This window comes from Hylobates moloch, unplaced genomic scaffold (genome assembly GCF_009828535.3).
Source record: "Hylobates moloch isolate HMO894 unplaced genomic scaffold, HMol_V3 SCAFFOLD_1, whole genome shotgun sequence".
Lineage (NCBI taxonomy): Eukaryota > Metazoa > Chordata > Mammalia > Primates > Hylobatidae > Hylobates > Hylobates moloch.
The window spans coordinates 46,251,699-46,266,251 of NW_026652276.1; the positions used below are offsets into that span (position 1 = coordinate 46,251,699).

Below are 14,553 nucleotides of genomic sequence, written 5' to 3' on the forward strand. Positions count from 1 at the left end.
GTATTGATCTTGTATCCTGCAACCTAGCTGGTTACAAGAACTCATTGACTAGCTTTAATATTTTTTAATGAATTATTTAAGATTTTCTGTATACAAGATCATGCCATTTGTACAGTATGTTTTAGAATATTTTGGATGATGTGTGCTTACAATAAACACTGTAAAATTTGGTTGAGCGAATCAATTTTAGCATTAATGGAGTAAACAGTTTTGTTTTTTCATGTTTTTCATACAGGATAAATCAGCCAGCAAAGAAAAATCCAAGACAACAGTAAGATTTCTACCACAGCTATCTATGGTAATTTACCAATATACCATCATACTTTATTCCTTTATAATAATGTTTGTTTACTACTTTTCAAGCTTGAAAGTAAGTTACTGAATTTCTGATTTTAAATTTTATACAATTTTAAATTCCATTTGATTCTTTTCTGATGGAGGAATTCTATGAGGTACATAGCTTAGGAAGAATAATATCAGTAAAATAACTATAGGCTGTAATTTTCAGGTATGTACAGAGGATGGTTGGGTACAGGTTAGATTTTACAGAATAAAATTTGCTGTCTAGGTATGTTGAGTTTAATGCTGTTGAGTTAAACTATTATAACTTCTACAGAAGTTGAGTTTAAGTGGAGTTTCAATTCAAATATTATTTGTTTTGAAACATTTAAGAGCTCAGCATGAACTATGTAATGGAATTTGGACTGCTTTATGCAGAGATTATTCCTAATGTTTTGAAATAAAAAAACTTGGATGAAAATTTTAAGTGTATGATCTTGGACATTTCAGAGTACATGTTTTAATTGTGTACCTATTCGTATTAATAATACCAAGATTACCAAAAGTTCTACAAAATAGAATCAAAGCATTTTTTTTTAGTTCTGCAAATATTTATCTTGTTTCTAGTTTATAAGTAAACCTGAAATGAAATAGACATTTTCTCTTAAAAAATTTGACAAATTCTAAAATTGAAAAAAAAGGTATTAGCTTTTTTGGCATGTTAAATTTAAATTTACTTGCTGAATAAATATTCAGTGGCTGAGCTGAATAATCTCTTCTAGTCAGCAAGGCATGTAATTGTCTAAAATGCTTTTGTTGGCTGATGTAAAACCTTATATTGTGCTCATATTGACTGGCTCTTGTAATTTTCTTTCCATATCCTTTGAGTTTTATGTCTTTTAAAAGAAATTAGGTTTTTAAGAGATATTTAAAAACATTCATTTATTTAAAAATTTTTATTTGAATATTAAAGTTTGTTCCTGGCTATAAGTTCTCCAGCAGTAATTAAGACATAGAGTGATTTTCATTACGGACCTTCGGGCTTCTAGAGGTGAACCCTGTAGTTGAAATTGGCACTGGTGGCTCTCAGCCCCTGTGAGCTGGTGACCTGATTCTCACCGTTTCTGCACATCTCGTTCATATTCCTCCCACGAGTCTTAAATCTTTTATGGAACAAGATAAGAGTTGAACAATGAAAGGGCAGATGGACAGATGAAAGAGCACTGACTTATGTGTTTTCCTAGCCTATTTTCCTGTGCATGAGGTATCTGAAACAAGGACTTGTGTGCAGGTAGTATATTTGAGAAGCAATAATAAGAGATTGAGGAGAGTAAAAGTAGGAAGAAGAAAAGGCCATACAACCATGGGCCGTCAAGTTGATGAGCGCAGTAGGCAACTGGTGTGTCCTGCCATGACCTTTGAGCTTATAGAATGCTTCCTGGAATTGATCACCTGAGGAGGGTCAAGGAATAGCATTTATCTGTCATCTTTCATCCTGTATTGGTAAAAGATTGTTCCTGGGGATGTTGACTCCCATCCTCTTCTGGCTGCTCGTGTGTGTGAGCAGAGTGGGCTCTTCCTAGAGTCCCATACTATAGCATTAGAGGATTCCCACTGCAGAAAGGAAAAGACATTTCTTTTTTCTTTTTTTCTTTTTCTTTTTTTTTTTTTTTTTTTTCATAGTGCAGTGGCATGATCTCAGCTGACTGCAACCTCCGCTTCCCAGGCTCAAGCAATTCTCCTGTCTCAGCCTCCTGAGTAGCTGGGATTACAGGCGTATGCCACCACGCCCGCCTAATTTTTGTATTTTTAGTAGAGATGTGGTTTCACCATGTTGGCCAGGCTGGTCTCGAACCCCTGACCTCAGGTAATCCGCCCGCCTTGGCCTCCCAAAGTGCTGGGATTACAGGTGTGAACCACTGCACCCGGCCACAAAAGATATATATATATATTTTTTTTTTTGAGACGGAGTCTCACTCTCGCCCAGGCTGGAGTGCAGTGGCATGCTCTCGGCTCACTGCAAGCTCTGCCTCCTGGGTTCATGCCATTCTCCTGCCTCAGCCTCCTGAGTAGCTGGGACTACAGGCACCCGCTACCACGCCCGGCTAATTTTTTTGTATTTTTAGTAGAGACGGGGTTTCACCTTGTTAGCCAGGATGGTCTCGATCTCCTGACCTCGCGATCCGCCCGCCTTGGCCTCCCAAAGTGCTAGGATTACAGGCGTGAGCCACCGCGCCTGGCCAAAAGATATTTTCTTGATGTAAGAAGCTAGCACAGAACTGTTTACTGCAGCCATGTCTGGAATCCAAGGTGAGGCCAGCAGGATGTGAGGCATCATTTGCCAGATGATTTTTCTGACATATGTGTGGCTGCTTGTCTTGGTTAGCTGGAGAAGCACTATTTGTAAAATATTCTATGAGATACATATTCTGCACTGCAATGTAAGAAGGAAACATTAAGGTCCTTACCACCCTTCTTCACCTAGAGTGATGGTGAGACTTGGAGAAATAGCTCAGCAACAGAATGGACGATGCAGAGATCTTAAAAAGTCAGGGTGGTGGCAGTGATGGAGTTGTTGTATAGGATGCTTGGATTACATAGGGTGTTTTGGATATTTGTAGTGACTCCAGGACAATAGATGTCATTCGAATTACCTCTATCCCTGATGTGAAAATTCCAGGGCACTTGGACTAGACATCCCAGAGCCTTTCCTCTTTGTCATCTATAACTGCATTCTTCTCAGGCCTTTGCAACACCCTTTCTCCCCAAAGGGAAGGCTTCAACTCTGAGAACACCTGTTGCACCTGTTAGCTTGAAAATGTTGTGCTCATATTTCCCTTCCCATTGTGTAGCCTAATGGGAATTGTAGAAACCAGAACCATTTGGGTTACAGCATTGTATATGTGTGAAACATTCCCCTAATCTGGTGCTTGTATTTCAGAAAGTACTGTCTGAAGCTCATTGCACTCTTACCTTTTCCTTTCCTTTCTTTTCTTATCTTTAGTTATCCATTTTTTAGGGCATGGTCAACCATTTTGTAATTTTTTTTTGAGACAGGGTCTTGCTGTGTTGTCCAGGCTGGAGTGCAGTGGTGTGATTATGGCTCACTACAGCCTCTACCTCATGGGCTTATGTGAGCCTCACCAGTAGCTAGGACCACAGGCATGGGTCACCACGCCCAGCTAATTTTTGTATTTTTGGTAGAGACAGGGTTTCACCATGTTGCCCAGGCTGGTCTTGAACTCCTGGGCTCAAGTGATCCTCCTGCCTTGGCTTTCCAAAAGTGCTGGGATTATAGCTGTGAGCCATTATGCCCAGCCTCACCATTTTATAATTTTCTAAGATAAAGCTAAAATGACTTTAAAGTCAGTTTTCCCATTGTATTAGTTCCTTCTCATGCTGCTATGAAGAAATACCTGAAACTGGGTAAGTTATGAAGAAAAGAGCTTTAGTTGATTAACAGTTCCACATGGCTGGGGAGGCCTCAGGAAACTTACAAACATGGTGGAAAGGGAAGCAACTTTGTTCTTCACACGGTGGCAGGAGACGAGGGAGAAGAATGAGAGCCAAGTGAAGGGGAAGCCCCTTATAAAATCATCAGAGCTTGTGGGAACTCACTGTCACAAGACTAGCATCGGGGAGACTGCCCCCATGATTCAATTACCTCCCACCAGGTCCCTCCCATGACACATAGGGATTATGGGAACTATAATTCAAGATGAGATTTGGGTTGGGACACAGCCAAACCATGTCACTCATCTCTATAAGACTGATTTAGTAGGTGGAGGTGGGGTGGGGTGAGGGGTTAGGAGAACAGTATAGGTAGGTGTACACATAATTCGTATATCAGAATATATTTTATTTATTTAAAGACAGGGTGTCTCTCTGTTGCCCAGGCTGGAGTGCAGTAGTGCAGTCTTGGCTCACTGCAACCTCCACCTCCTGTGCTCAAGCAATCCTCCCTCCTCAGCTTCCTGAGTAACCGGGACCACAGGCATGCACCACCATACCCAGGTTATTTTTGTGTATTTGTTTTGATATAGATGGGGTTTCACCATGTTGCTCAGGCTGGTCTTGAACTCCTGAGCTCAAGCACTCCACTCCCCTCTGCCTCCCGAAGTGCTAGGATTACAGGCATGAGCCATCACACCTAGCCAAAAATAATTTAAACAATAAAGAATGCTATGTATCTTCAAAGGAGATTACTTACAGTTGGAGTTAAGAAATGAAATGTAAACTTTTTCAATTTTGGTCTTAAAGAAAGGGCTAGATTTTTACAGGGAGATATTTTGGAACCTATTGGTGGCTCTGATAGGGTAATTAATACTATCTGACAAAACAAACGGAAGTCGAATCTCAGAGACTTAACCCAGCAAAGAGCCTTGCTCATATGAAGTCTGACGGGGTCAGGTAGCGCACCATCTTACAGCTATGCCAGTGGGAACACGTGGGCTCCATGGATGTGAGATAGTGATGGAGGAGGCACACCAGCTCTTAACTGCCTGTCCCTCTAGCTCTTAACTGCCTGTCCCTCTAGCTCTTAACTGCCTGTCCCTCTAGCTCTTAACTGTGTTTCCTGTTGTGCTCACATTTCACTGGCCACACAGATCATATGGCTACAAAGTAACTAAGAGAGGCTGGAAAATAGTTTGGAGTATGTTGAGGAAGGCTTTGGAAACCAAGAAGAGTTGTGCCTACTTCAACAGGGGGCTTTAAAATGTTTCTGAACAGGGGAGCAGTATGATCAGAGCAGTGCCTTAGAGAGGTAGAGGTGACCTTTTGTTACCAGCATTTTCTGTAAATCCAGGCCCATGTCTCCTGTTGCCTGTATTATTCTTAAAAAGCTGCTAAACTAGCCTCACTGCTGACTCTAGTCCCCTGCTTCTCGTGTATCCTGTTCCTATCATCAGAATCATTTATGAAATAGCTTTTTGTATGTCTCTATATCATAAACAGGATAGCAATATAATTTATCATCTAAACTAAGATGCCATTGAGAGTGAAAGTTCTACTAGTTATGCTTGGGCAAACTGAGACCAAAGGTGTAAACTGGGACTGTCTTCAGCAAACTGAGACTAAAGGTCACCCTAAAAGGAGACTGCAATGGCTATTGCCAGCCTGGCCAGTCAAGCCCTGAAACCCATGTCCTCCACAATATAACAGCACCCACTTGTCTAGCTCTAGTTTGTTCTTCCCTTACCTTTTATTCAGGTTCCTCTTAAACATAACCTCTGCAGAGAGGCTCTTAGTACTCCATCTAACCTAGCACTTTTCCACTCCTTCCCTCTCTGTCCCTTCACACTGTTTTATTATTTTTCATTATACATACTAGTTTCTGAGATTATGTTACAGATCTGTTCCGAAATAACTGTCTGTACCTTCTCTAGAATGTGTATTCCATAAGCGGTGGGACTTAGTCCTTTCCATGACTATAGACTGGGTATCTTAGTCTATAGTCCTATGACTTAGTCTTAGTCTGTGAGCCCAGCACATGGTAGGAGCTGGTAAACCATTGTTGAATTAGGGAATGGATTACCTTCCCCATCCACTCCAACATAGCCTCAAAGCCTGCCATTGACATTTAGACTCCAGTTCTTGATGCGCCCTCTGACTTCAGTAAGCTTTTTGCTGTCCTTCTCTGTGGAGATCCAGGTATGCTTTAAGGCTTAGCTTCCATGCTTTTTCTTTTTGAAACATTCTTAGAATACTCTGCTCCACATCCTGTCCTAGATGGAAGCACACGGTGTTTAATATTAACTGGACTGTGTGCTTTGTGAAGGCAGAGACTACATATTTCTTATCTACGTAATAGGCACAAAAGTGGTACAACAGTATTTACTCCACAGAGTATAGAATATTAAAGGAGTTAATTCATGTAAGCCTCTTAGAACAATGTGGAACACATATGGTAATCAACATAAAATATGCTCTAATCAATATATAAACATTGATAATTTACATTCTTTGTGTTTTGTACTAAGTCTTCAACATCTAGTACATATTTTACACTTAAACACGTCTCACTTCAGAGGAGCCGCATTTCAAGTGTTTGGTAGCTACAGGGGCCTAGTCCATACTGTTTAGGACAGCACAGCCCTGAAGAATAGAAGAATAGCAGATATAAGGAGCAGCCACTCCCTCTAGGTCTGAGAGAGAGTGCTCAAGGAACAAACTTGGAAGAGCCATCCCTTCCCCAAAGCCTTAGATTCAGACCTCATGGGAGATGTGGCTGTGGCCCACTGGATGACAAAGACATTTGCTGAAGAGCTGCAGGTCTGGGCTGGGAGGTGAAAACCACCTACTGGGATCCCGAAAGTTTGAAAGGAAGTCTGTGTCTGTGGTATAAGTGAGACTTGTGGAAAGTTGCTGTCAACTTGCAATATAAGCATACAGAGACAGCTCTCCAAGTAAAAAGGTTTTATTTGAGAATGATATACAAGAAGTGAGATTGCAATCCAGGACTTACGTACAGACTAGGGTGGCCTCCAGTATGTCTGGAGAACAAGTTAAATGATTAGGGTTTAATTGGGGAAAGAGGAGGTTATACAAGTTGTTCCGAAAGAAAGTTTATTGGCACTGGCAGTGTCTTACAAGAGCTGGCGAGTTTTGATTGGTGAGTGTCAGTAGTTCCTAGGTAGAACTTGTGATCTTCTTTGAGACAGAGTGTTGCTCTGTTGCCTAGGCTGGAGTGCAGTGGTGCGATCTCGACTCACTGCAGCCTCCGCCTCCTGGGTTCACGCCATTCTCCTGCCTCAGTCTCCCGAGTAGCCGGGACTACAGGCACCCACCACCACGCCTGGCTAATTTTTTGTATTTTTAGTAGAGACGGGGTTTCACCATGTTAGCCAGTAATGGTCTTGATCTCCTGACCTTGTGATCCGCCCGCGTCAGCCTCCCAGAGTGCTGGGATTACAGGGGTGAGCCACCGTGCCCGGCCGGTTTGCATACTTTTTAAAGCATTCTGATAAGTATTGTTGGATATAATTTTCCTTAATTTTCTTGCTCTAAAGAAAACAATTCTGAGACAAACCTGAGAATTTAAAAAGCAGTAAAGTATATCTTTGAATATGTTGGATAATGTGTACTTTTTGAATAGTCTTTCTGTAAAATTTGGTTCAGTGAATCAATGTTAGCACTTACAGAGTAAACACTTTTTTCCCTTCATATTTTTCACACAGGAGAAATCAGCCAGCAAAGAAAAGTTCAAGGCACCAGCAAGAGCTTTACCACAGCTGTCTATGGTAACTTATGCAAATATATTCTCATTGAATTTTTGTGCTTCAAAAAATGTTCATTAGTTTTCTAACTTGAAAATAAGTAAGCGAATTCCTGCTCCATTTGATTATTTTCTGATGGAGAAATTCTATGAGGTGTGCATATTAGGACAAATAACTATCTTAGTAAAGTAACCATAAGCTATAATTACCTGTGTATGTAGAATATTTCAGTATTCTGAACGAACGACTTGCCAAGTTTGGTTAGCAAAAGGAGTGTCAGCGTTGGAGTAAATAAAAAAGGGCTTGGGGTAAAGCTTTGACTCTACTGGCTCTGTGCCCTTTGGGGAGTCACTTACCTCTTGAGCCTCAGTTTCTGAGTTCGAAAATGAGCTGAGTTGATCTGATGATCTTCAAGGAGATAGCTCTTCCAGCAGACAAATGCCATGCTACAAAATATTTCTTAGATCTTGGAATCTTTTTTCATTATTTTGACTATAAAGAGGCAGTTAATAGACATTTTCAGTTGATAAAGCCCTGTGCAAGTTAGATTTTAATGTAATAAAATTTATTATCTAGTAATTATATGGAGTTTAATGCCACCAAGTCACACTCTTGTGACTCCTGAAAGTTAAATTTCAGGGGAGGGTCAATGCAAATATTATTTTTTAAAAAATTGATAAAATATACATAACATAAAATTTACCATGTTAACCATTTTTAAGTATTCAGTGGCATTTAGTACATTCACATTGTTGTATAATTATTACTACCACTCATCTCCAGAACTCTTTTCATCTAACTAAACAGCAACCCTGTCCATTAAACAAAAACTCCCCATTTTCCCCTCCCCCAGCTCCTGGCAAACCACCATTCTACTTCTTGTCTCTATGTATTTGACTACTCTAGGTATTTCATATTGGTGGAATCATACAATATTTGTCCTTTTATGGCTGGCTTATTTCACTTAACATAATGTCTTCAAGGTTCATCCAAAGCATTATTTGCTTTGAAAGATATTTTAAAAGCTGAGAACAAACTATAGAATTGAATTTGTGTTGCTTTGTACAGAGAAGATTCCTGATAATTTGCAATGAAGGACAGTTTCACTTGGGAAACTTGAACTAACATTGTTAGATTAATTATATTGAACATTTAAAAAATACAAATTTTAATTGAAAATATACTTTTATTGATAATGACAAATTATTGTAAAATGCCTGCAGAATCAAGCCATAGCATGTTTTCTCTAGTTCTGCAAAATCCCTCTTAATTTTCTAGTGTAAAAGATAAAAAACTGAAATGGAATAGACATTTTTTAGTTTGTTGTGGATTGTTAGTTTACAGATGTAGAAATATAAACTTAATTTAAATTTTCTTATTGAATATCTATGGCTGAGATGCATAATAATTCTTGCTTGTGGGTGAAGCATATAATCATCTAAAATGCTTTTATTGACTGATGTAAACCTGGTTTTGTATTTATATTTGGCTGTGTCTTGCAATTTTTCCTCAGCATTCTTTGAGTCTTATGTGTTTTAAGGGAAATTATATTTTCAACAGATATTTAGAAAATGAGCTATGGATTTTTTTAAAAAACTACTTTTATTTGAATACAGTATTAAGGTTTGCACCTGGATAGAAGTTCTCCAGCAGTAATTACGACCTGGAGTGATTTTCATTACAGACTTCAGGCTTCTGGAGGTGACCCCTGTAGTTGAAATCAAGGATGACCTGGCACTGGTGGCTCCCAGCCTCTGTGAGCTGGTGACCTGATTCTCACCCTTTCTGTACAACTCCTCGTAGCAATTCTATGAGTTTTAAAACTTTTATGGAGCAAGACGAGAGTTGAGAAATGGGAAGGGTGGGTGGAAAATGGAAGAGCACTGTCTTACATGTTTTCTTATCCTATTTTCCTGTGTAAGAGGTACCTAAAATAAGGACTTGTGTACAGGTAGTTTATTTGGGAAGTGGAAGTAAGAGATTAGGGAGAGTAAAACTAGGCAGAAGGAGAAGCCAGTACAGACATGGACTTTCAAGTTGGTTTGGATTTGAAAGGGAGAGACAGACTAAATTGTGCTAAAAATATATAGATTTTACTTTAAAATCCGACTGTCTGGGTTTATTGAAGAACCATAGGCTTCAGCAACGGTAGGTTTGTGTTCTGGTATTGCAATAATTGGCTTGAGCTAATTAGTCATTGTGTTTTTAGAAGATGAAGGTGCTCTCTCCTCTGCCACAGTCCCCACCACACACTGTCGTTTCCCAACATGGAGCCTGAGTACCAGGAACCTATCATCATTAGCCTTCTCCCTTTTTATGACGCCTTCCAAAATTGTGTATGTATAATAATTTGTCACCCCTGCCTTAAACAGTGGAATACATTTGTGAGTTGTCAGAGCAATCTAGGGTGGTTTATAGCCATGAGAACAGGAAGACCTTTTGGAGCTGGAATGCAGAGGAGACCAGCAGAGAGCACCTCTCATTAAAATAGAAGGTTTAAAGACACTTGACAATATCTGGGGATGAGCAGTAGACTCTCTAGAATGAAGACCCTGGTTTTAGGTAACAGGCATTCACATCCAACCAGCAGCAGGACTTTTGTTAATGTCCCCCATATAGTGCACACCATGACCATTCACAGGCTTGAATAAGATCTGCTGTTGAGTATTTTCTATCCAGATGTTCTGATCTGTTTGAGAAAATGTCTGTGTTTATAAACACTCATGCATTTCATGGAAAAATGTTTTTTCTGTTATTGTTTGTTAATGCTATTTAAATTTTATATTTTAGGTGAGTACAAAGCCCCACTGGCAGCAGGCAGCTCCATCATTCCATTTGAGTGTAAAGCAGGATGATGAGAATCCAGAACCATTTAATGTTAAAAATGAACAGTCCTATGGTAAGAACTTCAATATTCTAAATTAGATTTAAGGATAATTTCTAGAGAGAGACCAGACAATATTTAGTTAATAGTGTAATAGAAGTATAAAACCTAAATGACATTAATGTCAAGTAGAAAAAAATTTTCCCAAACATCTTCCCTCGGAAAATAATTGATTCTAGTTCTTAGTTAGTTTAGGCTGTTGTAAATGCTGTAAGAGCTGATATTTTAGGAATTGGGATGTTGATACTAAAACTTTTTATTGTGGTCAGAATGTGCCTCTACATCAAAGACTGAGATTTTTCTAAGAGGGATTTTAATAAATTATATTTCTTTTTTAAATTTGTTGTGGATTTTAATAAATTGTGACCATTACTTCCAAATTAGTTATTTTAATGTTTTTATTATTTTGACTCATTAAATGTAGTGCTTATCAGATTGATTATAGTTAATATTAACTTTTTGTCATGGTTCTTTAAAATTTCTCAAATAGTTTTGTATCCTGTTTTTACCATAATTTTGATCTTCACTTCTAGAGAATTATATGTAAATATAATAGAAAATTTTATTAGTATATTAATCAAGGTATAAATCAGTGGAATATTCTTGAAATAGATGTTTCTAGTTATGATGATACAAAAGAGGAGTAGTTTAACCTCCTGATAGTAAAAAAAAAAAATTATACTTAGGATTACTTGATAATGTAATTTTTTCTTAAAAGGTGATTTAGCATCTTAAGCATGTGAAATGCTTTAGCTTACCTTTTAGATGAATAATTGTGCTTTTTTTTTTTAAATTTAAGCTGAATACATGGAACGTTTTGGAAAAAAGGGCAAATTACCCCACCAAGTTGATGATAGTTATGCTGGACCATCTACTTCCAAATCAAAGGGCAAATCTCCACATAAAGAACGAGAAAACTTTAGAAGTACTCTTGTTAATGTCATTATGTAAGTTGCATAGGCTAACCATTATGTGTTACCCACATTAGAGCCTCTGGCAACGTTTAACCTAAGAATATTAGAATTCTGTGCGTCTCTAAGGGTGCCCCAAAGGCTTGTTGGAATGAGGTCAGAGTATAAATAAAGAATGAAAGAGATTGAGTTTAACCCTGTTAAGTGTGTTCCACTTTTAAATATCATGAGTTGTAAAGGTAGCAATGTTAATACTTAATGTTGGCTGAATTTCTGAGAGTTCTTATTATAGCCATGGTAGCCAGTGGAGGATTCTAGCAGGTTTTTTTTCCCCGATCTCATCTGCTTAGATGATGGGGGTGACTTTTCTGGCATTGTGATTCTCCTTGTATAGAAAAGGAATTGGGGTGAAATGGTCAGCAGTGTGTGCAGGGCCTGGTCTTACCTGGGTCTCACTGTTTCAGGACAGTTCATAAAGAGCAAGGCAGATGCAAGTCACCAGCTCCTCTTTTGCCTTGTTTCCACACCACTTTGTGCTAGTTGCTTAGTATTGTGTTTAGTTTCGTTATGATTCTCAGGGTGTACACCATTTGTGGGACAAATGGGGTTTCGTGACCCATTGTGGTAACTCACCCACAGGACCCTGTTCTACTGTCCCATGTGGGACTTTACTGGCTAGATGGTCATCTTGAAGGGAGGACAGTGGGTACTGAGTGCTTACAAGGCTAAAGAGGAGTGTATCGGAGTCCCATGCAGCTGGGTTGAGCATATGTGCTTCTTCTAGAGTGGTTTTGAGTTTGCTTTTGCCAGGTGCCACTAGGATGCTACCAGCTTTCCCCACTTACCTTGTTTTCTTGACTTAAGCACTCTCAGATCAAACAAGCAGTATGATCAACACCCAAATCAATGGAGGGTAGACCTCTGGTTACTAATTTTTAGAAGAATTTTTTTTTTCTACCTAAAGCCCTGGCCAAGAAAGATAAGCTTTCTTGACACAACTTCCTGTGCCTGTTATTTTTAGTCTTCCCTTATTTGAGGATAGGACAGATCTTGTTTCAGCTTTATACAGGATTTCAGTTGGAATTCCCCATTTCACTCAGGCCTATGGCATCATCTTCTTCCCCATATGGGCATGAAAATCCAAGGCCCTGCCCCCATAAGGGCAGCCATAGCCTTAGGATGGCCATGCCTGGCTACTTAATTTATTTTCCTCCTGATTTTTCTGTTTTTTTTTCTTGTAAGCTCAGCTATACATTTAAAAGGAGCTTTGTGATATACTATCCAGTATTTATACAGTTGTACTGGGAGGCTTTTTTTTGTTTCTGTGTTGTGAGAAACAAGTCTATTTTAACCATCTTTTGTCATTTTTCAGTTGTGCCTTTTATAAACAGGATATAGATGGACTTACTGAAATTCAATCTTAGAGTTCTATGCTTTAATAGCTTGTTTAATCCCATTTGTATTTATTGGTATTTCTCACATATGTGGACTTCTACCAATATATTTTATGTTTTCTATTTATCATACGTTGCTTCTGCTTATTTTTTTCTTTTTCTGCTTTCTATTGAATTTTCTCTATTCTTCCTTTATTTTTATTGGCTTAAAAGCTATGAAATATATTTCTGTTCTTTTAATGGTTACCCTAACGTTTAAAATTACATATTTAATTTATATTTCTTAAGGTTGAAAATTCATTTTTTTCTATCTTCCTTCTGAATAACACACAAAGACCTTAACATAATTTAATTTAGCTCTGAGCTTTCCTTTATGTTTTCTATGTGATTATTGTTTAATATTTCAGTTCCACCAAGTCCTTGAGTACCCATATTTTCTCTCTCTCTTTTTTTTAACACTTAGATTTACTAACATGTTTTTTTATTATTATTATTATACTTTAAGTTTTAGGGTACATGTGCACAATGTGCAGGTTTGTTACATATGTATACATGTGCCATGTTGGTGTGCTGCACCCAGTAACTCGTCATTTAGCATTAGGTATATTCTCCTAATGCTATCCCTCCCCCTACCCCCCATCCCACAACAGTCCCCGGAGTGTGATGTTCCCCTTCCTGTGTCCATGTGTTCTCATTGTTCAATTCCCACCTATGAGTGAGAACATGTGGTGTTTGGTTTTTTGTCCTTGTGATAGTTTGCTGAAAATGATGTTTTCCAGCTTCATCCATGTCCCTACAAAGGACATGAATTCATCATTTTTTATGGCTGCATAGTATTCCATTGGTGTATATGTGCCACATTTTCTTAATCCAGTCTATCGTTGTTGGACATTTGGGTTGGTTCCAACTCTTTGCTATTGTGAATAGTGCTGCAATAAACATACGTGTACATGTGTCTTTATAGCAGCATGATTTATAATCCTTTGGGTATATACCCAGTAATGGGATGGCTGGGTCAAATGGTATTTCTAGTTGTAGATCCCTGAGGAATTGCCACACTGTCTTCCACAATGGTTGAACTAGTTTACAGTCCCACCAACAGTGTAAAAGTGTTCCTATTTCTCCACATCCTCTCCAGCACCTGTTGTTTCCTGACTTTTTCATGTTTTCTTTTTTTTTTTTTTTTTTTTCAAAATTTTTAGAAAGTTGCTTTTGCATTCCACTCCTCATTTCTGGGTTCATTTTCTTTTTTGCTGAAGTTTGTCTCTTAGAAATTTGCTCCTTCTTTCTGCCTTTCTCTCTCTCTCTCTCTCTCTCTCTCCCCTTCCTTCCTTCCTTCCCTCCCTCCCTTCCTCCCTCTTTTCTTTTTTTTTCTTTTCTTTCTCCTCCCTCCTTCCCTTTCCTTCCCTTCCCTTCTTCTTTCTCTTCCCTCCCTCTCTCTCTCCTTCTTCTCCTTCTCCTTCTCTTTCTTTTCTTCTCTCCCTCTCTTTTTTGAGACAGAATCTCACCCTCTTGCCCAGGCTGGAGTGCAGTGGCATGATCATGGCTCACTCCAGGCTTAGACACCCTGGGATCAGATGTTTCTCCCACCTCAGCCTCCTGACTAAGGTGCGTGCCACCACGCCTGACTAATTTTTTGTATTATTACTATTTTTTGTAGAGATGGGGTTGCACCATGTTGCCCAGGCTGGTCTCAAACTCCTGGGCTCAAGTGATTCCCTACCTCAACCTCTCAGAGTGCTGGGATTATAGGTGTGAGCCGTTGTGTCTGGCCAGTAGTTCTTTCAATGAAAATAATGAGTAGTAAACTCTAGATATTCATGTCTATAAAGGTCTCAATTTCATCCTTTTTCTTGAATTAATGGTTA

The 14,553-nt window shown here is 38.8% G+C and overlaps 1 protein-coding gene across 1 annotated transcript in view; it reads left to right on the forward strand.

The window, feature by feature from the left end:
* The first annotated feature begins 220 nt into the window (after window positions 1-220).
* DNAH7 (dynein axonemal heavy chain 7) overlaps window positions 221-14,553 on the forward strand; it is a 330,709-nt gene continuing 316,376 nt past the window's right edge. The window contains exons 1-4 of the mRNA XM_032755099.2: window positions 221-298; window positions 7,458-7,520; window positions 10,287-10,395; window positions 11,180-11,327. Of these exons, the coding sequence (XP_032610990.2) occupies window positions 221-298; window positions 7,458-7,520; window positions 10,287-10,395; window positions 11,180-11,327 (398 nt within the window). The remainder of the gene's footprint in view (window positions 299-7,457; window positions 7,521-10,286; window positions 10,396-11,179; window positions 11,328-14,553) is intronic.